This window comes from Protopterus annectens, chromosome 6.part1, assembly GCF_019279795.1.
Source record: "Protopterus annectens isolate FY-2018-M chromosome 6.part1, PAN1.0, whole genome shotgun sequence".
In the NCBI taxonomy this organism is placed as follows: Eukaryota; Metazoa; Chordata; order Ceratodontiformes; family Protopteridae; genus Protopterus; species Protopterus annectens.
In genome coordinates, this window is record NC_056738.1 from 152,786,682 (window position 1) to 152,812,247 (window position 25,566).

Consider the following 25,566-nt stretch of genomic DNA (forward strand, 5'->3'; position numbering starts at 1 on the left):
ATATTAGAACATTCGAAGTCTTGAAACTTCGATGTTCTAATATAGACCCATGAAAAAGTATGTGGAACCCATGGGGAAACAGCTGTAGGCCAAAAAGTCATTGTTATATGTGGAACCCATGGGGAAACAGCTGTAGGCCAAAAAGTCATCATGACTTGTATGGAAATAGCTGTAGGCCAAAAAGTCATAGTTACACATTTGCCAAAATTTAATGCTGCACCAGTAGTAGCAACCACTTTTCTGATGGTGTTCCAGGCTTGGGTTTGATCACACCCAGTGGAAAATGGCAAAGAAAACATTCTATAGGAAGGTAAGAGATTTGTATTAGTGTGACTGGTCATGGGGTGCTTCATTTTTTTACTTTTATCCAAGGCCATCTGATCCTTCAACTTTAACAATGCTGTTATCAACCACAGCCATTAAGACACTATACCCTTGTAAAAACTAGTCAGAACTGCCTCATTGTTCTTTTTGTGCTGAAATGTCATCAAGAAACTTGAGGCACAGAATATTGGGACTGGGAAAAATCATCAAATGATAAAAAGCAAACATATTTCTGATTTCAGAAAACATGTTCTCTATTTTTGCACTACAGAAATGAGCTATGCTTTTTATGCTAGATGAAAAATGCCGTGAGAAAAACATTTAAACAAAGAAGATGAACTGATAGGACTTGAAGGAAGATCATACAAAAAAGAATATAAAGACAGAAGTGGAGTTACCTTTGAACAGGGAATGGAATGTCTATTGGTAGGGAATGGAATGTCTTATTGGTTTTGAAATAGGTGGTGGAGAGGATTTGCTAGCATCTTTCAACCTCAACAATACCACATGGCTTTACCACCCAAAAAAATTTCTAATAAAGATGATCAAGTATGCTTATGGAAGACATGTAAAATGGATAAAAGGGAACATTTCCCAAAACTTCAGAGGAGGCATTTATCTTCAGTATCACTACCCATCAACTTATACTGAATGAACATGTCTAGAGCTGAGAACCAAAAAGAACTAGGAACTAATGTTTATAGTCATAAATGAATCAATACTACCCTTATAGTCCATTATGTTTAGCCTCTAACCCCATTTTTCATCATCAATGAATAGATGTATCTTCTAATGCTGGCATGTTATCTAGGGAATGCTTATTCTTTATTTGTATTTATCAGGGTAGTGCACTAATCTTCATAGACCTTTGCAGTCTCAGCCCGGGAGTGTTGTCTGGTTAAGTGACTTATTCAGAGTTAGACTCTTCGGCAGTGGAGGCTGAGGGAATCAAACCCTGGACCACAGGAAACAGCTCATCAACAACTCCTTAATCCTCTGCACCAGCTGACAGACAATACAATACAGAGCTATACTTCTCCTCCCAAGCTTCAAGCTAGACACTTATAAGTCCGACTATAGTCTATTAGCTCTGTACACCAGATGCACTCGGGAATCCCAATAGTTATACAGGTCAAAAGGGCAACAACTCCTAACAATGACACTCCAGTTAAGCTGAATGAGAGCATTTCTTACCTGTAAAAATCAGGAAGGAACTCAAATGATACACCTGTATTTCTCTGGCATGTAAAAATGGGCTTGGATTTACCCATAGTGCTGCAAAAACATCATTAACTGTTTAGTTTTTTTAGTACAAATCAGAACTGGTTGCTGTACACTTGTAACTGCAAATGCACAAATCTGTAAACATGGGTATGGATCAGATTCTGGGTCAAGTACTAGTAATAAAAAAAAACAGTAAAGAAGAAATAAGACATTTTCTTACCAAGAGTACTGGAGTGTCCTCCAAAAACAACACTTGCCAATGCTCAGACTAAGGTCACTGTAGTGTTTCAAGGCATGGAGACGTGATTTATCATAAATATCCATCTCTAAACTCTGGAGCATTACCGGACACTTTTGCAAGCTGACCTCAGAAACCAGCATGAAAGTGGATTTCATAAGCTGCCTAGTTTTAAGTCCTAATAACCATGGAAATATTTAATAACCATTTACTAAACAAGTAGTAAGTATTTAAAACTCCTTATCAAAGGGGCAATGAAAGCATTTTAACCTCCTGGACATCATAGAGGACATCTTCCTAAGGCAGTCCCTCTACAAATAAAATAAAATGAAAAATAATATAAATAGCATTGACTAATACTAATAATCTGTTTTCAAAACACAGCAATGTCTGGGTTACTCTGTCAATAGACAAGAAGACATTTCTAAAGGAGCCACTCGAGATGTTTTTTTCTTTAAGACTGGTAAACCCTTTATTTGGCAATTTAATCATCAAGAAAGCTTGCTGCCTTTCCCCTCTTCTTCCATAAGATGGAAGAGGAAATTAACAAAACTGATCAGTTTTTAAGACTCATAGTCAAAACCTCTTTGCAAGGTAACCTCAGTGCTGTATACATTTTTTAGAAAAAAAGCTACATGGCATACAGACTATATTACTGTGGAACACATACTGAACTGTGGGAACAAGGCAAACAGACTCAAAACCAAAAACGCATCAGTGCAAGAGTCCTTATGATCATTTTGAGGTATAACAAATTAGAATGCAATAAGAAATAATAGTATAATTATGATGCTTAAGTACAACACAGAGTACCAAGACTTACCCCCCTCTTTTTTTGGGGGGGCAAAGGAAATGGATTTTTCCTTTAAAGAAAAATACATTTTTGTACATACTGTATATGGAAAACATGCATTTATTAACAGTTATACACTGCTGTTTTTTTACAATTGCTTATTTTTTTCATAATTTTGTTTGGCAGAGAAAACGATGTTTCTGAACATGGCCCTTTTATGACTAGTACTGTGACCCAGTTACAAACTGATTTCATCTATCATATCATAGCAATGTACAGCGGAATGTGTTTAGATTCATAAGCATTTAGTTTCACAAAGCTCAAATGACCTGTAGAATACTTGCATTGACAGAAAGGACTCATGAAATTTCAAATAGGAAGCTATAAATGACTTCCACTGCCTACACGGTCCAGTTATTTCTGAACATGACCCTTTTATGACTAGTACTGTGACCCAGTTACAAACTGAGTAAAAGACAACCTAAACAAATAAATCTGCCAAGTCTGATGACACAAATGACAGACGTACAAACCTTTATAACTCCAAATGCTTAGATAAAAGATAAACAAAACATTTTGAAAAAGGCTGCTATTAAGCATCAGTCAAACTTTATTATTTTTATTTATTTACTTTTTTTTCAGTAATTCCCCTAAGTGTCAGAAATCCTGCCCTTAGATGCAGAGTTACAACAATGGTTCAGAACTGTAGAATGCACTTAAACACCACATGGTGAAACCACACTTGTTTTGGACGAAGGTGCTGCTAACAAAATTCCTTTTTCTGTACTGATGCAGTGACCATACAGTTGACTGTATTAAGAAAGATGGAGTAGGAGGCTGAGATCTCCACTCATAACAAATTTTAAGTCAGAATTCTGCTTCATTTTTCATAGCAGTGTTCAAACTATTGTCATTCACACAGGCAAAGTTTTATTTTTTTAATACTGTGACAGGTGTGGACCCCATTTTTAAGTCAACTCACAATTAAGTTCACAAAATCAGTTTTGTTTCAGTCTTTGATTCTTGACTAGTCTGTTCTCAGCACATGCAATGCACCCAAAACTGCTTCCTTCCGCAGTTCATATGGGGTTGCCTGCACTGCAAACATGTTTCAGTATACTTAGAAGTTATTTCTTCTTAGCCCAGTTGGTCCTACTACAAGTGTAAGTATCTGGGTGTCCTTATTCCACAAGGAATATTTAATGACATGTAGAGTGAGAAATGTAGGCCACTGTTTGTAAATGTGCACTCTCAATGTAAACATCTTCCCATCAAACAACGTGCAGCTACATTATGGCATGGTTTTATTTTCTTGTGTTAAGCTTGACAGGCTATGAATGATTTTGGCTATTAGACCTCCAGATTCACTATGACTAGCACTTCAGAAGGACTACCTAAATTTGAACATTTTTATAACTGCTCTAACTGATTTCATCTATCATATCATAGCAATGTACAGCGGAATGTGTTTAGATTCATAAGCAGTTAGTTTCACAAAGCTCAAATGACCTGTAGAATACTTGCACATTCAGATTCATAGAGTTTCCAAGCCAGAGTCAGCTCATGGGCCATAATCACCTTGCCAAAACCCAGCCTCAAAAAGCAACTCCTTCCTCCAGGATAACCATACAAATCAGGGCTGGGATGAATATATGGGAACCCATCCCTTCAACAAGGTTCATCTTAAAGGACAAAGGTATCACTCTTTTTTATATTTAACAAAAGAATATAGATATAGTAATACATTGGTTTCTCTAGTGTATCATATTTGCTGATGGATATTCAAGCCTTTCAATCAAGTGATTTGGAGCTTTTTGTTTTGTAAATGTGAAGGAGATCAAGGATCAGAAAATATTAAACATAAATTACCATAGAGTCTATAAAAAGACATAGCACAGAGACAGAGATTCAAGCCTGTTTTGGCAATCTGAAGATGCTTAGTCTGGTGATCTTTTTTAGTAGAGAATCTCTACAGTCTTTCTAGCTGCATGGTATGTTTGGATAGCTATATTCTAAAATGGGTATTGTATTCTATAATTGCTCTGATCTCAGCAGATTACAGAGGAATGACAACATTTTTGGGAGGTAACCATTTGAAATGTCAGGACCCGCTAGAGCAATTTCTGAAATGCGGAGACTGAATAGCCAAAAGAATGGACTTGGTATAGTCCAAGATGTCATTTCTCAGAATATTTCCTTTTCTCTGAGGTATGGCGATCTCTGAATTAGTACATATAAGATTAGGAGTGCAGGGGGGCTTACCCCCCCCCCCGCAAAAAGAAGTTTTAAAGAGAAGAGTAAAGTACAGTTGTGTACACTTACCATAAATGTAGATGTTCGAGTGTATTCACTGTTGCAGTCATTACATTTGGGTTATCTGCTTGCAGGTAGCCCTCAGTCGGCCTGATTAACAAAGTCTTGGGTCCTGCGTCAGTTGCTGTCCCTTCTTCCATGACATCAGGTAGTCAGGGGTATAAAATATGCAGCCGACGCCATTACATCAGTTTTTCTTGCCCCAGATGTCAGGTGTCCCCCTAATGGGAAGCAATTAAATATAAAAGCACAAAGATATACCTCCAACAAAAAAGCAAATACACCAAAAAGGCTTTTAAGAATAGTAAGGGAAAGTAGAGGTATGGCAAAAAGAAGTTAGGGGGCTGGAGGGAGGATAACCAGGACTGCAACAGTGAATACACTTGAACATCTACATTTATGGTAAGTGTACACAACTGTACTATGTTCTTTGTGTTTCACTGTTGCAGTCATTACATTTGGGTAGATTCCCAAAGCTATGGTTGGGAGGAGGAATTTAGATAGCATTAGGGCCAGCTATAAGGCCCTGCAAGACTGCAGTGGCAAAGCCAGCTCTGGATTTAGAGAAAAATGGCAAATGATAATGCTTGGTGAAGGTATGTACAGAACTCCAGGTAGCAGCTTCTAGGATGTCCCTGGTAGGGACGCCTCTGAGAAAGGCTGTAGAGGTAGATGCAGCCCTGGTGGAGTGAGGTCTGATCCCCTGGGGGATAGGTGTTCCATGGTGCTTATAGCAGAAATTAATGCAGTGGCTTATCCCTTTACAAATGGTTTGCTTTGAAATAGCCTTCCCTTCTGCCCCTGCAGCAAATGCCACCAGCAGTTGTTCAGATTTCCTTCGAGGTTTAGTCCTGTCCATCTAGAATCTAAGTTGTCTGTGCACGTCTAAGGAATGCAGTATCCGTTCCCCTTTATTCTGTGGATTGGGAAAGAAGGCTGGTAAATGAATGGACTGATTAAGAGCCACACTGGATACCACCTAGAGCATGAAGGATGGATTGGTTCTGAGGGACACTCTGTCTGCATGAAAGATGATGAAAGGCTCCACTGCCATAAGGGCCTGTAATTCAGATACCCTTCTAGCTGAAGTGATTGCTAAAAGGAAAGCTGTTTTCCAAAAAAGAAATTTTAAGTCTTCAGTAGCAGCTGGCTCGAAAGGAGGTAGAGTGAGTTTCTCCAAGACAAAGTTAAGGTTCTAGGCTGGGGTTGGAGCTCTCCTAGGTGGTCTCAAATTTTTGGCCCCTCTGAGGAACTGCTTGAGCAGTGGATGACAGAAGAGGGGCAGTTCTGTGTTATAATGAGCTGAAATGGCTGAGGCGGGGATTTTAATGGAGGAAAAAAAGACAGGTCCTTGTGAAGCATCTCAGTTAAGTATTGTAAAATCTGAGGTAAATTGGGCGCTGCTGTGCTCATCCCTTGAGATTGGTTCCAGGCACAGAATCTTTTCCATTTTTTAGCATAAGATTTTCTAGTACTAGGCCTCCTTGCCTCTACAATGATATCCATCACAGGTTTGCTGAGGAATGGTAAAGGAGAGATTAAGTAATTAGCCAGGCTGCAAGGTTCAGGGTTAGAAGACGAGGGTGCAGAATCTGGTTCTCCTGCTGAGACAGCAGGGAAGGAGTCTGAGGCAGGTGCCATGGAGATAACCATGACACACTACGCAGGAGGGGGTACCAGTGCTGGTGCGGACAGTCTGGAGCAATTAAAATCATCCTTGGTTTGGCCTGTTTGATTTTTAGTAGTACTTTGGAGAGCAGAGGCAGAGGGGGGAAGGCACAGACTGATAGGTTTTTCCAGCTGAAGGACAGAGCATCCACTTTCCAGGCTTGTTTGTGGGGAGTCCTTGTGCAAAATTTGTCCAATATGTAGTTCTAGGAAGAGGCAAACGGGTCTATATCTGGGCTCCCCCATTTGCCTGCAAACATGATGAAAATCCTTGGTTCCAGTTTCCACTCGTATGGGTCCATGAGGTTTCTGCTTAGTCCGTCTGCCAGAGTATTTAATTTTCCTGGCAGGAACTGAGCTTGTAGGTGCACTTGGTAGCTCAAGGCTGTGTTCCATAATGCCATGGCTAGTCTGCAGAGGGGGTAAGAATGTGTACCCCTCTGCTTGTTTATGTACCACATAACAATGGTGTTGTCCATCTTTACCATTAGTTGTCCTGGAAGAATGTGGTCCTTGAAGGCTGACAGAGCATTCTGTACAGCTAATATTTCTTTTTGATTGATATGCAGGTGCATTTGACTTGGGTTCCATTTGCCATGAATGCACTTACCTGCCAGGTGAGCCCCCATGCATAGTCTGATGTGTCTGTTCTTAGGGTTTGGGTGGCAGGGGGTGGTGTGAAAGGTAGTCTCTTGTTTTGGTGGCAGGCCTCTGCCCACCAAAGGAACTCTAGGCATAGGCAAGGTATGATAGGAATCATTGTTTCCAGGTCTTGAGAATGCTGACAACATAGGCTTTTTAGATACCACTGTAGTTTCCTCATATGCAGTCTTGCATATTGAATTAGAAAAATGCAGGAGGCCATGAACCCCAAGGCTTGCAGTATTTGTCTTGCAGATAGCAGGGTTTTTGTGGCCACTTGTTTGAAGTAGTTTGTCAAATGAATTTGTTTCTCTGGTGTGAGGTAAGCCATCTGGGAAGTTGTATTCAAGCTTGCTCCCATGAATATAATTTGTTGACAGGGTACAAGGTGTGATTTCTTTTCATTTATGGTGTACCCCAGACAAGTTAGAACCCTTTTTACAAAGGCCAGATGATTCAAAAGTTATGTCCTGGCTTTTTGCCTGAATTAGACAATCGTCCAGGTATGGGTATATTTGAATATTTCTTTGCCTGCAAAATGCAATAACTGGAGCTAGGCACTTTGTGAATACCCTGGGTGCAGTAGATAAGCCAAAAGGCAGTGCAGAGAACTGATCGTGTGTGTAGCCTGCTTTGAAGCGTAGGTGTCTTCTGCAAGATTCCCTGATTGAGATGTGCAGGTAAGCTTCTTTTAAATCTAGTGTTGCCAACCAGGCATCTTTGCCTAGCATAGGAAGTAATTGGTGAAGAGTCAGCATCTTGAATTTTGGAATCTCCAAAAAGGTGTTTGGAGTAGACAGGTCCAGGATAGGATGCCATGAATTGTCTTTTCTGGGTACCAGGAAAAGTCTTGAGTAGAAACCTTGTCCCTTTTTCCTCTTCTGGTGTCAGTTGAATAGCCCCCATGCTTAAGAGTGAAAGTACTTGTTTTTGGGCCTCTGAGAACTGATTTAGGAGTAGGTCCAGACACCCGCTTGGTGTTGGCAACTTGTGGAAGTGAAATCTGTATCCCTGGGACACTATATTTAAAACCCATTTGTCCTGGGTAATGAGTTCCCAATTCTTTGCATGAAGAGCAGTCTTTCCCCTTAAAGGGGCAGTCAGTTGATAAGTGCTTGGAAATTTTAAAAGGAAGTCATTGAGACAGTTTATGATATGGGGAGTCTTATTTGGAAGTGGAGGCCCCCCACTGCTTAGTTCTGTGTCCCCTGGGACTGAAACCTGAGGGTTTTGATGTGTCTGGGTTTGGCTTGAGAAGACCTGGAAGGGGCTGGAAAGGACCAATTCTTAGATGGCCAGTGCCTAGTAAATCTAGGAGGCTGAACTTGTAAAAAATCTTTAACAGTTTGCATAGATTTAGCTTTATCTTCCATCTTTTTAAGAACTTCCTCAGCCTTGTTGCCAAACAGACGGTCCTGATTTACAGGAGCATCCAACAATTTAGCTTTAACATGATCAGGCAAAGATTGCTCCTTGAGCCAAGCATACCTTCTGAGCACAGACCAAGAAACAGCAGCCCCGCAAGAGGCCTCTAATGAAGCAAAACCACATTGCAAAGTATGTTTTCCAACTTGTTCAGCAGAATGCATTAAATCCGGTAATTCTTTATTTTCCACACAGTCAGGAATCAACATCATTTTCTGTTTAAGCAGTCCAATAACATGTTGCTGATACTTTAACATATGAAACTGGCAGTTTAAAACCTTAATGGCCAAGGTTGCAGAAGTGTAAACCTTCTTAGACCCATCTATCCAGAGCCCTGTAATCTCTATTAGAAGGGGTAGCATTTTTAGCAGTAGAACCCTTAATGCCCTTGGGCCCCTGTGAAACAGTCTCTGGATCTGCAATAGGATTTTTAAAAAGGAAATTGTGGGACTCAGGGACCCTGTATTATCTGTCAGGTTTTCTGGGAGCAGGAGGCAGGGAATCAGGGGCCAAACTAGATTCCGAAAAAGCATCATCAACAATGTCTAGTACAGGAGGAACAGCTAAAGGCCTATGCTGAGGTAGGAGAAGGAAATCCCTAAGCCTCTTTTTTGAATCAGAAAAATTCTGGCTTTTCCAGTGGAAATGCTCCCTTAGAGTATGTAAGGTTTCCCCAAAAGAAAAATCCTCAGGAGGGGAAGCAAAAGGAATAGAGTCCTCTTCATAAGTAGATAAGGGCAAATCTAGATCATCAGAAGAATCAGAAAAAACAGAATCCTGATCAGAAGATTCATAATCAACTTCAGTCCTAGGCCTTTTAGAAGGGGGGGGGGTGGCTACCCCTCATTAGAGTTATTAGATCTTCAGCCATTCTTATCACTTGTTTTTTAGGCATAGAGGCCTGAGCATGTGGCCTGGGCATCAGTTTTTTAGGCAAGGATCGAGATTTAGGCCTAAGTAAAGAAGGAGGTGTCAGTTTAATATGCAAGTCCGTAGGCCTGAATACACCATCAAAAGCCGGTGCCTGCACAGCGGCTCCGGACTCATCCAAGGTAGAGACATCCGTAGCTTCCATAGCTGAAGCATCTTGAGGCATACTGGACTCCGAATGGGTCTCAGTAGAGGCCTGGGAATTAGAAGTAGCGGATATCAGGGGCTGCGAAAGTGCCTCATTGAGTACCGGCGAACTAGCGACTGGCTTAGGAGAAGCGTTGTCGGCAGTTTTGGACCTCGGCGGCCTGCCTCTGTCTATCTTTGTATTTTTTTGGAATCCCGGTAGTCGGATGGCTAACCAATGACATTTCTGGATAATTAAACTGAGAACCGAAATATTTAGAGGCGGAAATATACCGGAGACGGATAGTGTGCTGATTAAATAAAGCACAAAACCAACAGCAAGGTACATCGTGGTCAGGGCCTAGGCAAGAAATACAGTACGAATGAAAATCTTTATGAGGTATTTCCACAAGTAATGCAATTATTAACTTTTACTGACATCGGTAAGGAGCAAGAAAAAGTTTCCCCAATGGGGTACTTAGCTTTAGTTGAAGACTTTGGTTCTGAAACTCAAAAACAAAAATTTCAGGAGTCGTCCGACCGGCACTTGTGAACTGCTTCTGCTTCAGGCATCGCACGGCAAGAAAGACTGATGTAATGGTGTCGGCTGCATGTTTTATACCCCTGATGACCTGACGTCATGGAAGAAGGGACAGCAACCGATGCAGGACCCAAGACTTTGTTAATCAGGCCAACTGAGGGCTACCTGAAAGCAGATAACTGAAATGTAATGACTGCAAAAGTGAAACACGAAGAATATATAACGTCTTTCAGCTTTTCCCGGTTAGGGGTCGCCACAGAGGAACTCCGGTCCGCTAATTATTGGCAGTGGATTTTTATGGTGCTTAGTTGCCAGCCCGATGCCCAACCTTCAAAGAAGGCACACCCATTCACACACACACCAATCTGCATGTCTTTATACATCACTTGACGATGGGGAGGATATGCAGACTCCACACAGAAGGCACTCCAGCCGAGAATCAAATGGGAGAATCTCTTGCTGTGAGGAGAGGATGCTAACCGCTGCACCATCTTCGAGATTCCCTATTCTCCTGTGTTTTGGTCTTTTCTTTCAGCATGTCAGCAATCAGCATTTTGAATCTTAACATTTCAACAGGAAGCCCATTTTTTGACATGGATGATATATTGTTAGTCATTAGTTAGGATTGGGAGAAGCATTTCCTGATTCCTGTGCATGGTGATCAGAGGAAAGGGAGCTGGCTATGATGGTACTGAAATCTTTGATGACAGTATCACTGTTTAGATTTGTTCAGCAAAGGCGAAACATGCTATATTTCTTTGCATTTAATTGGTTCTAGTTGATTTGGATGGATTTGTTCTGCTTGTAATACGACAGTAATGAATAACACCACCAAGCTTACAGTCATTGGCAAACTCAGCCATATACTTTGGTTACTGCTCTGAATATCTAATCAGCAGATGCCAAATATAAGGGTCCAAGTACTGGGTCTTGAGAAATGTTACTAGTCAACTTTTTTTTCTGGGGTGGTACATACTATTACAACTATAGGGTTTATGTCGAGTTGTTGGCTATGCACTTAAAACATAAGGGGCTACCATTTAGCCTGTACAGAAGGCATAAAGGAATAAAGCACGGACTACAACCCAGGTGACCAGAGACAGGTCTACAAGCTTGGGCATTTGAAGGTACAGGCAAAAGGGATGGATGTGTCCATCCTGGTGGGTACAGTGTGCAAGCTAGGGGTACAAACTAATGGTCTGATTTCCATAGAGGTGATCAGGGAAGCAACCTTCCTGCATTATTTTTGAATTAATGTGGACTTCCTGATTTTCCCATATCTTATTATTTATAATTACTTCATGATTACTAAATTTATATCTTTATAATATACATTTTTAAACATGCATTTTTCTATTTAGTTTTGACTAATTTCTTTATTTCCGAAATTTGAAATTGTTGCCATGTGATAGCATTTTGTCTGTTTAATAGGCTGACTGGCAATCTTATCCTTATCTCAGCACTGGCAAGGCCAGTTGCAGTGAAATATTTTGTACGTTTTCTGTTATGTCACAAGCCTAAATAAAGGAAGACTCGTGCTGCTTGAGTGCTCAGTTCCTTTTTGCTTTTAATGCATACTTTTTGCCATGAAATAATGAGCAACTTTTCTGCTTTTGAGGGTGTGTGCATATGTGTGTGTGTGTGTGTGTGTGTGTGTGTGTGTGTGTGTGTGTGTGTGTGTGTGTGTGTGTGTGTGTGTGTGTGTGTGTGTGTGTGTGTGTGTGCGTGTGTGTGTGTGTGTGTGTGTGTGTGTGTGCTCACATGTGTGTGCGTGTCTGTATTACATATTATATATTAAATATTTTTTAAATACATACACACACACACTAACATGTACACAGATGTCACTAGTATGTAATTAAATTAAATCACATGTACAATACATAGAAAATAACACTTTTATATATTTGTATTGTATATTATATGTGTGTGGGGAGTTACCTTTATTTCATCATGGTTACATCTGATCAAACAATCATCTGATTTAAGGTTAACAGGTTTCTGAGTGATATCGCGGACTGGGAAATTTGCTCTTTCCTACAATAGTGTAATCTATTAACCACATAATCTATTGCCACATAAGTGATAGTCTACTAAATGCCTAAAGTGTGATAACAGACCTTGGGACACAGGTGGACAGTAATCTCTCCTTTGATAATCACATCACCACAGTGGTCAGGAAATCCTTCGTGGCTCACCTCATCACAAAAGGTTTCTCATCCAGAAAAAAAGAGGTCATTGTTCCCCTCTACTCATCAGTCATTAGACCCATTATAGAGTACAATGCCCCTTTTGGTATGTACCTCATAAGACATCTACAACAACTGGAAAGGCTACAGAAATACCTCACAAAGAGGATTACTGGCCTCAGACAGATGCCCTATGCAGACCGTCTCAAAAAACTCCAGCTTTACTCCGTCGCATATCACCTACTCACTGGCGATCTCTGCCTAACATACAAAGCTATGTCAAACCCAGAGCTGTTGGACATGCTCCACTTAAAGAAATCACAATCCCGAGCTACACGCTCTAGGGACCTACACCTTGTCACCACAATAAACAGAACATGCTGGAGGGATAGATTCCTGTCCCAGAGACTTCCCATACTCTGGAACAGACTACATATCTATGTCAAAGAGAGCTCTCATTAGCACTCTTCAAGAAAAATCTTGATGATTGGATGGGAAATAGGAAATTCACCCCAGCAATCCCTTCTGTGGTTCTGTTCAACAGGGGCACAGGAAAATAATTTTCTTGGGTGGCAAAAGCCAAGGTACCTTTTTGGCTAGGCTTATATAGGCCCTAGGGCTAACAGCCTAGTACGTACCTATGAACCTAATCTAAGAGCTGATATACATATTTAGCAGGGGGTGTAGGGGAAGTTTTTTTTTTTCCTAATGAAATGTCATAAGCCCTTACATGCATGCATTTTCAGGAGTCGTCCGACCGGCACTTGTGAACTGCTTCTGCTTCAGGCATCGCACGGCAAGAAAGACTGATGTAATGGTGTCGGCTGCATGTTTTATACCCCTGATGACCTGACGTCATGGAAGAAGGGACAGCAACCGATGCAGGACCCAAGACTTTGTTAATCAGGCCAACTGAGGGCTACCTGAAAGCAGATAACTGAAATGTAATGACTGCAAAAGTGAAACACGAAGAATATATAACGTCTTTCAGCTTTTCCCGGTTAGGGGTCGCCACAGAGGAACTCCGTCCGCTAATTATTGGCAGTGGATTTTTATGGTGCTTAGTTGCCAGCCCGATGCCCAACCTTCAAAGAAGGCACACCCATTCACACACACACCAATCTGCATGTCTTTATACATCACTTGACGATGGGGAGGATATGCAGACTCCACACAGAAGGCACTCCAGCCGAGAATCAAATGGGAGAATCTCTTGCTGTGAGGAGAGGATGCTAACCGCTGCACCATCTTCTAGATTCCCTATTCTCCTGTGTTTTGGTCTTTTCTTTCAGCATGTCAGCAATCAGCATTTTGAATCTTAACATTTCAACAGGAAGCCCATTTTTTGACATGGATGATATATTGTTAGTCATTAGTTAGGATTGGGAGAAGCATTTCCTGATTCCTGTGCATGGTGATCAGAGGAAAGGGAGCTGGCTATGATGGTACTGAAATCTTTGATGACAGTATCACTGTTTAGATTTGTTCAGCAAAGGCGAAACATGCTATATTTCTTTGCATTTAATTGGTTCTAGTTGATTTGGATGGATTTGTTCTGCTTGTAATACGACAGTAATGAATAACACCACCAAGCTTACAGTCATTGGCAAACTCAGCCATATACTTTGGTTACTGCTCTGAATATCTAATCAGCAGATGCCAAATATAAGGGGTCCAAGTACTGGGTCTTGAGAAATGTTACTAGTCAACTTTTTTCTTTCTGGGGTGGTACATACTATTACAACTATAGGGTTTATGTCGAGTTGTTGGCTATGCACTTAAAAACATAAGGGGCTACCATTTAGCCTGTACAGAAGGCATAAAGGAATAAAGCACGGACTACAACCCAGGTGACCAGAGACAGGTCTACAAGCTTGGGCATTTGAAGGTACAGGCAAAAGGGATGGATGTGTCCATCCTGGTGGGTACAGTGTGCAAGCTAGGGGTACAAACTAATGGTCTGATTTCCATAGAGGTGATCAGGGAAGCAACCTTCCTGCATTATTTTTGAATTAATGTGGACTTCCTGATTTTCCCATATCTTATTATTTATAATTACTTCATGATAACTAAATTTATATCTTTATAATATACATTTTTAAACATGCATTTTTCTATTTAGTTTTGACTAATTTCTTTATTTCCGAAATTTGAAATTGTTGCCATGTGATAGCATTTTGTCTGTTTAATAGGCTGACTGGCAATCTTATCCTTATCTCAGCACTGGCAAGGCCAGTTGCAGTGAAATATTTTGTACGTTTTCTGTTATGTCACAAGCCTAAATAAAGGAAGACTCGTGCTGCTTGAGTGCTCAGTTCCTTTTTGCTTTTAATGCATACTTTTTGCCATGAAATAATGAGCAACTTTTCTGCTTTTGAGGGTGTGTGCATATGTGTGTGTGTGTGTGTGCATGTGTGTGTGTGTGTGTGTGTGTGTGTGTGTGTGTGTGTGTGTGTGTGAGTGCTCACATGTGTGTGCGTGTCTGTATTACATATTATATATTAAATATTTTTTAAATACATACACACACACACTAACATGTACACAGATGTCACTAGTATGTAATTAAATTAAATCACATGTACAATACATAGAAAATAACACTTTTATATATTTGTATTGTATATTATATGTGTGTGGGGAGTTACCTTTATTTCATCATGGTTACATCTGATCAAACAATCATCTGATTTAAGGTTAACAGGTTTCTGAGTGATATCGCGGACTGGGAAATTTGCTCTTTCCCTACAATAGTGTAATCTATTAACCACATAATCTATTGCCACATAAGTGATAGTCTACTAAATGCCTAAAGTGTGATAACAGACCTTGGGACACAGGTGGACAGTAATCTCTCCTTTGATAATCACATCACCACAGTGGTCAGGAAATCCTTCTACGTGGCTCACCTCATCACAAAAGGTTTCTCATCCAGAAAAAAAGAGGTCATTGTTCCCCTCTACTCATCAGTCATTAGACCCATTATAGAGTACAATGCCCCTTTTGGTATGTACCTCATAAGACATCTACAACAACTGGAAAGGCTACAGAAATACCTCACAAAGAGGATTACTGGCCTCAGACAGATGCCCTATGCAGACCGTCTCAAAAAACTCCAGCTTTACTCCGTCGCATATCACCTACTCACTGGCGATCTCTGCCTAACATACAAAGCTATGTCAAACCCAGAGCTGTTGGACATGCTCCACTTAAAGAAATCACAATCCCGCCGAGCTACACGCTCTAGGGACCTACACCTTGTCACCACAATAAACAGAACATGCTGGAGGGATAGATTCCTGTCCCAGAGACTTCCCATACTCTGGAACAGACTACATATCTATGTCAAAGAGAGCTCCTCATTAGCACTCTTCAAGAAAAATCTTGATGATTGGATGGGAAATAGGAAATTCACCCCAGCAATCCCTTCTGTGGTTCTGTTCAACAGGGGCACAGGAAAATAATTTTCTTGGGTGGCAAAAGCCAAGGTACCTTTTTGGCTAGGCTTATATAGGCCCTAGGGCTAACAGCCTAGTACGTACCTATGAACCTAATCTAAGAGCTGATATACATATTTAGCAGGGGGTGTAGGGGAAGTTTTTTTTTTTCCTAATGAAATGTCATAAGCCCTTACATGCATGCATGTATGTATATACCCATATATGAGTGTCATGTGTTTGGTAGATAGCAAATGTCCAGTTTATCAAATAGATCTTTTGTTGAAAAAGGTAAGAGGGATGTATCCAAAAGCAAAAAGTCCCACCACGAATCTACCAAAAAGACGCTGCTCCCAATAACAATAAAGGCTGTCCTCCGTAGTAATCCTTGTAACTTTGTATGTGTAATCAATCCACAGGCCAAAACGAATTTCAGTAAACTCACACCTTATTTACTAACATTTAAAATAGTAGAAACAAAAATGGATTTAGCGCTTTCATCTCCGCCACGGAGACTTCATTAGAATCATCTGTTTCATGTCTAAACCAATTTTTATAACAGTACATTCATTCTAATTGGCTGGCCAATCAATGTTAAAATTAAAACATGCCAAATATTTAACACTTCATTCCAAATGCTGAAGTGTTTCATTCGTGAGAAAGCAGTTATTTGAATAATTTGTATATACAAATACAAGATGTCATTTATTTAATACATGTATATAAAAATAAACAGATAATAAATAAGAAAATAGACTTAAAATACTAAATTCTACACACTTCCTTGGATAAAAATGTGCATATATGTATGTGTGGATAAAAAGCATATTAAAAAAGAGTTACATCAGGGAAATGAAGGGAAATATATCTCTGGTTATTGAAGGGACAGTATACAAGGGACCCCAATAATAATGTTAAAAAACTTTAAATGCCACAGGTAACAATACTTTTTGACAAAGTCATATCCTAATAAAGTGCTTCAGTTCGTGCATTTAAAAATACTATACTATTTTTATTGTAACTGAAAATGAAAAGTATGGTTAAAAAAAATATATATATATATATATATATATATTTCTTCCAAAAAATCAACTTTATCAGATGTCATTCTAGCTACTCTGATCATCTGCCCCTTTACTATGTTCTTTTTGAAATGGTGTGGATGGTCACTTTCATAGTGTAGGTATGAATTCAAATAGCATTCTTTTCTGTATATACTAGATCTATAGGTCTTTTTACCATAGTCTTTCTGTAACCTGACATCTAAATAGTGTATTTCGTCTTTACCGATCTCATGTGTAAATTGTAAAAAATTAGTGCTATGATTTATATAATACATAAATTCTGTAATCATTTCTTCGGGTCCATCCTATAGGATAAAAATATCGTCCAAAAAACGGTAGTACCTCTTAATATTTTGATAATATGTAGATTTAAACACATATTGTTGCTCCCAATATAACATAATAATATTGGCATACATAGGGGCACACGCTGAACCCATAGCCAACCCATCCATTTGGTGGTATAGGACCCCCTGAAAGTAAATGTAATTGTATTTCAACACTAATTCCATATTTTCCAATACAAGTTTAAATTCATCAGTAGTCAAAAAAAACATTTCTATTAACATTTTTTCAAATCATTTAAGTCCTTCAGTATGGGGTATAACTGAAAATAAATCCTTTACATCTATAGTAATGAAAATTACTTTGTCTTTGAATGGACTAAAACCAGTTGTATTCAAAAAATCCCAAGAATCTATCAAAATATGTGGAAAATTAACATAAAACCTCTTTAATTTGGTATCCACAAATATCGCTAGTGGTCGGGTTTTTGATCCTTGCGAGGAAACAATGGGTTTCAGTGGTGGATTATCCAAATACTTCTGTATCTTGGGAATGCCAAAAATGGCTGGTATTACTGGTTTGGAAACTTTTAAAAAGTTGTATAGGTTGATGTCAATCAACCCCTGTAACAAATTATCCTCTAAAATCAAGTCTATTCCCTTATATGAAATATTCACTTCAATCCTTGAAACAATAACATATCTGTTATCCTTGTCCAGTATACCCATCATTCTATTAATATAATTCCACTGATCCATGAGTATAACTTCACCCCCTTTTATCTGGTTTCATCACACAAACATTTTCATTTTCACTTAACTCTCTAAGTAGTTTACTTTCATTAACTGTCAAATTTAATTTTAACATTTTGTTCCTTTTGTATTCTCTAAGAGACATAACCCAGAATGACGATACTAACTAACCCTATATAAGAAACATATGAATTCACATTTCGTTTTTAGGTTTATATATATATATATATATATATATATATATATATATATATATATATATATATTATTTTTTTTTAACCATACCTTTCATTTTCAGTTACAATAAAATAGTATAGTATTTTTAAATGCACTAATTGAAGCACTTTATTAGGATATCACTTTCAGTCAAAAAGTATTGTTACCTATGGTATTTAAAGTTTTTTAATATTATTACTGCGGTCCCTTGTATACTGTCCCTTCAATAACCAGAGATATATTTCCCTTCATTTCCCTGATGTAACTCTTTTTTTAATATGTTTTTAATATTCTTTTTATACGCACATACATATATACACATTTTTACCCAAGGAAGTGTGCAGAATTTTGTATTTAAGTCTATTTTCTTATTTATTATCTATTTATTTTTATATACATGTATTAAATAAATGACATGTTGTATTTGTATTTACAAATTATTCAAAGGACTGCTTTCTCATGAATGAAACACTTCAGCATTTGGAATGACGTGTTAAATATTCGGCATGTTTTAATTTTAACACTGATTGGCCAGCCAATTAGAATGAATGTACTGTTATAAAAATTGGTTTAGATATGAAACAGATGAGTCTGATGAAGTCTCCGTGGTGGAGATGAAAGCGCTAAATCCGTTTTTGTTTCTACTATTTTAAATGTTAATAAATAAGGTGTGAGTTTACTGAAATTCGTTTTGGCTTGTGGATTGATTACACATACAAAGTTACAAGGATTACTATGGAGGACAGCCTTTATTGTTATTGGGAGCAGCGTCTTTTTGATAAGAGGGATGTATACTAGGTGTGTGCGTTTGTGCAAATGTTTGTGGGTTGGGTTTATAGTAAGTGTTAGGTAAGGGGGTACATTAACTGGTGTCATTGTTAGTATTCAGGATTAGGTTAGGGGAGTGTGTGTGTGTGTGTGTGTGTGTGTGTGTGTGTGTGTGTGTGTGTGTGTGTGTGTGTGTGTGTGTGTGTATGTGTATGTGTGTGTATGTGTGTGTATGTGTGTGTATGTGTGTGTGTCAATGCATGGTGAGATTCCAAGCTGTCTAGTACAGTGGTAGTGTCATGGGAAGGACTTTTTTTAAAGTTAAGATGCACATTAGCATTGAGGGGCAGGGTTAGGTTAGCATGTATTACTAAGGTTTATTATGGTAAAGTAGGCAGCAAAACACCTGTAGTTTCACTCTCAGGATTTATCTAACTCACTCAGGCACACTATAAGGGGCCTGATTTTTGGTCCACTGCGGGCTGATGTCTAAATGGTACTTCATCAGGTGGGGGCACTCTGGCTTACCAGTAAACATGTGACCATATTTCTGTACTACTTCCCAGATCTCCTGAAGGTGAGTAGAAGATAGCTTTCCCATTGTCTTTCCCTCCTACAAGGGGGTAGCTAGCTGTTATTGTGCCTGGTGCTATTCACCATCTGGTATCCCCCTAAACTTTATGTTGAGAAGCAAAAACAACAAAAAGCATTTGTGTCAAGCAGCTTCTACAGTTTCTCCTACACGTAGAGTGCCTTAGCACTTCAGTTTGGACCACAAATGCAGTACCAACATCTGAATGCCAGTAATGCACTGAAGACACCTTCCCCTGATCCTAGCTATGCATTTGCCCTCTCACACTTATTTTTTCTCTCTCCTTACTGTGTTTTTCCCCTCTTCCACTCACTTGACCCATGCCTAACAATCATATGTACAGCAAACACTTGGCATATTATTTTCTCCATACTTTTAATAACGCACTGATACTCTTCTTAAAATAATTCACTCAAGAAACTTAGTATCATGTCTACTTATGGCTGTGCTCACTTATGATACATATTATCCTAGCATATACCTCTCGGCATGCTTGCCTTACATTATCAATGTTGTACTGATACTGATTAAAGTTTATTGTGTCTGTTGTATTTTCAACAAGCTGAGTCTGAAAATGGTCTAGGTGGATCAGTGCTTCACCTTAGTTAACAAACCTTAAACAGATAAATAAATGAATAAATAAGCCAAATCTATAACTAAATCAGATAGGCTACTTTGAGCACAAAAAGAGAAATTGTGCAAGGGTTAAAATGCCCCCCCCCCATGGAACTTTTGAACCTATAAATACAATAAAACCCTATCTTAGCATGTTAATTACTAAACAAACTCCTTTTGGGGGGGATACTACAGACAGCACCAAGAAGACCATGCAAAGCAGGCTCATTTTGAAACCTGAAACCTGGTAAAACCTTCTGACACAGACAGTCTCTAGTTTTTACCTAACATGTCTGATGTTCTTGATGCCAGAAAGTACTTGACAAATTAGTCAGTAGGGCTGAATTTTATGATTTTAGAAGATGGGAGGCCAAAAAGAGCATGAACTGCTACTAACCTCCATTACACATACTCATCTCATAAGTAACCTCTTCTTCCTAAATGGGTTTCAGATCACCTCCTGCACTTCTTCTGAATGGTTGGAATTCCTTACTCAGTTAATTCTCATACCTTATTACAGTTAATATGTTTTTATAAACCACATAAAACTTTTAACTTCCTTTGAATGTTCAACAAAAAATGATGGTGATAATATCATGCCAGTCCTTAGAAGTGGCATTGCTCACAGACTATTTCTGAAAGTTTACCTTTATTTATATAACTATTTATATAACTATTTCTTAAACTGTCTAAGTGAACTAATTATATGCAGATCTTTTCTAGCCATATCCCAGGTCACAAGGGCTACAGTAAGGATTACATGCAAGCATAATTTTATTGTAGTCACTAAGCATTGTTTTGTAAGGTGTGAGGAAATCACAGAATGCCTTAAGGTGAACATACAATGCTAATAGAGTTTTTATACCTTACCCAAATGTCTCCCCAGTCCAATCAAAGCTAGAACATGGATGAAGTTTCTACTTACTCTCCACATTTTGTATGCTAACAAGAAACTGGAATACTCCCTGAAGTAATTTGTGTCAAATGGTTTCCATTGCTGTTTTCTCATTTTCAGTTAAGTAAGTCATGTTTCTATCCATCTCTTCCTCCCATTACTCAAAATACACACACCCGCACGCACACATACACACGCAGGCACACACACACACACGCAGGCGCACACACACACACACACACACACACACACACACACACACACACACGCAGGCACACACACATACACACACACACACGCACACACACACACACGCACACACGCACACACACACACATGCACGCACGCACACACACACACGCACGCACACACACACACGCACGCACACGCACACACGGTGTTTCACTTTTTTTGGATTATTTTATTCTCATTTCTAACTGCAGCAAGCATTTCTATGACATACTGTTGAAATGGTAACATCCAGTCACAAGTCTCGGTGATCAGAAGTTACCCAATACCACAGTACCCGTTATTTGTTGTTATTGTTATTATTATTGCTATTTTCATCATCATCACTATTATTATATGCTTACTGATGTTGGTTTTCACATTGTCTGAGACGGACTGTTTAATGGTTATTTTTCTAACTGAACTTATTAGCAACCAGCCAAAAGGTCCACATCACCAAGGGAAGCAAAAAAAAGTACAATACCTATTTCAGTCTTCAAATTAAGACTGGTCCTATCATCTTCACAGACAGTAAGTGGAACAGAATGCAATGCCAGATGATTAATCCAAACAGTGAAGGGGTGAAATCCTTGAGTACTCTAACAGCAAGTGACCACTATGGGAGTGCAAGTTCCTAACACAGTGAGTAACAGAACAGGTATGAAGCTGTAGTTATTAATACCGGACTAGCCATTAGTGTAATGCATGACAGAAAACGTTGTTCACTACCCTAACAAGACCACCAGTAGGAAAAGGCCTTAAATTTTGCTGTAGTGTCTTCTCAAGCAAATCTCTAGACCATATAGGGGGTTGGTATAACAGTTAAGGTGTTTACCTCACAGATACAAGGTGCAGAATTTGATTCTCATATTTGAAAGGGAAATTGTTTAGGCTTAAAATGATCCACAAGGGGAGCTTAGCCTAGCCTAGTATTTATCTATGAACCTTGGGGTTGCGGTTTAGCAAAAGGGTTAAGGTGTTTACCTCATAGGCACAAAATACAGAGTGCAATTCTTCCCTTAGCATGGGAAATTTGGCTAGGCTTAAAATGGCCTGCAAGGTAAACAGCATAGTACTAACCTATAAACTTATAAGGCATACTGACCCAGTCATAGACTAGTACCCTGAAGGAGTGGAGCCCAACTGCACCACATAGGTCCAATTTTAATATCTTCTTAAACCTGGCCTGATATCAAACAGGTTAAAATTCTTTGGTAAATAATGATGTGTTAATTCCAAGAACTGCCCTACTATATTAGCTTTTTCTGTGGGTTAGTAAAGTATCAAAATGCACAAAAGGAATTTAATGTAAATTTTGAAATGATTGCACTTATTTAAAAAAACAGCAGCGTTTAAGGGTGGGATTCATGGATGACTGTTGCTCAGTTGTACAGAGCTAATATTCTGGAGAACATTTCACAGAGCAGGTCCTACCTTTGAAGGCACGCATTGTGCAGTTTTTGAATCTCTGCAGGGTTGCTAGCTAGCAGTGCCCTGTGTGTTAACTGTCTATGACTCTCAACTTAAATTGGATAATTTTATTTGAACATTTATCAAAATTATAATTTTTTTTGTTTTAGAATACCACCAAAACAAGGGAGGGGCTGTAAACAACTGTTAAATCATTGTTTTGCAATATAATTGCAGTCTTCTGCCTACCAGAACACTTATATTTGAGTTAAGAAACAAAAAAGGCTTTAATCACTCATTCACACTTAATAGACAAGGCTGAAGGAACAGCTCAGTAAACATGTGTTGCACTCCAAGAGGCTACATAATATAATATGCTCCAGCTTGTTAACCAAGTATTTGTACATAAAATTAAGACCCAGGATAGTTCTAGTAGTAAGGAGGAAAAGTAATATACAAATTACAATGCAACATACGATTTTACATTTACATTCATGTAGTAACAACATTCTAAGGATAAACTAATTTAGTGATTCAAGGCCTGCCTATATCCAACACATATGTTGTCACATGAGAAAAATAATTTAACAATACATACAAAAAATTTAGAACATTCTGCCACTAACTGAATAAATGACTGATTATACTTGTAATTTTCAGAAACAACACGCTTTTGAAGATACAATTGTGGCAGTAAAGATCACAAGTCTATCTGAATGTCGTAGGATTTAGTACAAGGAAATTTCACTTGTAGTGGTTATACTGTATAACATTAAAGCACAATGGCCCTGGTGCTCATAAGAAATAATAAATAAAAAGATTTCTTACATGCTTTCACAGAACCTAGTTAGGGTACTAGGCTTTTCCTGGTTTCTTCGCTGCCGAAACCACTGCTTAATGGTGCGCACATCCCAATCTAACTGCTTTGACAAGCCTTCCAGACGCTTTTCATCGGGATGCTAAGAAAAAGAACATGTAAGATTAAATATATTTATATGGTTTCCTAAAGTGTATGAAGATTTTCTCTACATAAAAATATACTTTAAATAGAAAATCTTTAATTCCTTAAAGTTACCAATAGTACTGGATTAACCATTTCTGAATACACGTGAATCTAAAAGTAAAATACGTGTAAATAAGAGCACGCTACATTTTCCTCGGATGTTGTGGTGACATAACCTGCAGTCCAACAATATTTCGAGAAGCATCAGGAATATCACAGCTGTGCATAACTGTCAGTGTATAACACAACAATGCATACAGCTGGTACAAGTTTGAGAACTCAATAGGATGGTTTTAAAATATTTAACAAGTAAAGATGGCTAATTAGAAATGCAGAAGAACATCAAGTTCAAAACGTAACTGTTTTTAATATTACTAAAGGAATTACTTTCCTTGGTTTTACTGTATCAATTTATTTCACAAGTGCACTAATATACATCTCTAAATTACATGCTGCACTTACCAATGCTGCACCACATAATGGCAGAAAATGACTTCATGCCTTCTTAACCATAGCAGCATTTTAATTACAGAAAAATACCTGCACAAAATGTCATCATGAAATTTAATAAAGCACAGTAGGTTCACAACCATGAGCTAAAAGTTATGTCTTAGAGTTCTGGGCCTTTTTTCTACAATTGTGGCTGGTATACTGTCTGCCTTAAATTGAGGCAAGTAACTTTACCAGGAAAACAATTCACTGGCTACTACTTCAATCATGTAGTTCTACTAAACCAACTTTAAATCAGCTAAATGTAATAAAACGATTTGTGGACACTGTAGAGAATAGCACTCAGACTTTCAAGACAGCCTCATTACTTGTTACCAGTGTATATTACTGTATAAGAAATCTTTATACTTAGAGTAATACTTAATATGAACATATTAAAATAAACAAATTGGTCTGAAATAGTATTTATGAGACAGAAAATAAATGAAGTCTGAAAAAAAATTATACAGCCAAATTCATAGGGAAAGCTGTACATCTGATGTACTAAATTATAAGATATTATGTATGGAGATAATGCAAAATTGTAATTAAAGCTACCTATTAATTAACCAATGCTAAACAAAGTAATTTGTTTTTCTGGTACTTGCGTATTATCGCAATCAGATTTCAGTAGTCGCAGAAATCATTATGTTTCTGCAAAACTAGGTCTGCTATCCTAAGATGGAGTATATAAAGTCTTCAGAACTATTCTGTACGATTGTTATTTACATGTGAAGAGGAATAACATGAGAATTTGTCTTCCTGGGTAATGGCCTTTCAGCCTTATAAGAAGGATATGAAGAAACTGTCAGGAACCACCATGAAAAGTAAAAAACAGGTTTATTGAACGAGCGCTTTCACGCACACACAGGTGCGCTTCATCAGGTTACAAATCACATAAAACTGGTGCAGAATATATACACAAAACCACAATAATTAAGCAATTAATCAACAATTAATTATCTAGTTAAAAGAACAACAATCATTCTACATTTAAAGAAACAAGTTCCAAGATCCATATAATATGAATCTTAATGAGTGTCATTTCTACGCCTGTATTAAAACGCTAACATTCAATAAAAAGCATTTCATAGCAAAATACAACAGTAATACTTACATCATATATATCTAAAAACTATCATATAAGGTGCCAGTACATTATTTAAAATGCTAACATGTTTTTTCATTCAGTACTGGCAAATTAAGGCATAAAAACGCCTATATCACATATATTAAAACAACCATAGATCCTTTAAAATTGATATAATGGCAATATAAATGCAAAATATGCAAAATATTATATATGCACTTCTACCTTAAGCCTAAGCTTAAGCTTATACGCAAAATTTGCATATATGCCATTCATTCTTCTCATAGTGCTTAACATCAGATATCACAT

General features: G+C 38.3%; 1 protein-coding gene across 2 annotated transcripts in view; it reads right to left on the bottom strand.

The window, feature by feature from the left end:
• The window catches only part of CERS6 (ceramide synthase 6), a 1,480,586-nt gene that overhangs the window by 914,810 nt on the left and 540,210 nt on the right, over positions 1-25,566 (bottom strand). For both annotated transcript variants that reach the window (XM_044075592.1, XM_044075593.1), the window contains exon 3: positions 23,504-23,634. In XM_044075592.1, coding sequence (XP_043931527.1) covers positions 23,504-23,634 — 131 coding nt within the window. The remainder of the gene's footprint in view (positions 1-23,503; positions 23,635-25,566) is intronic.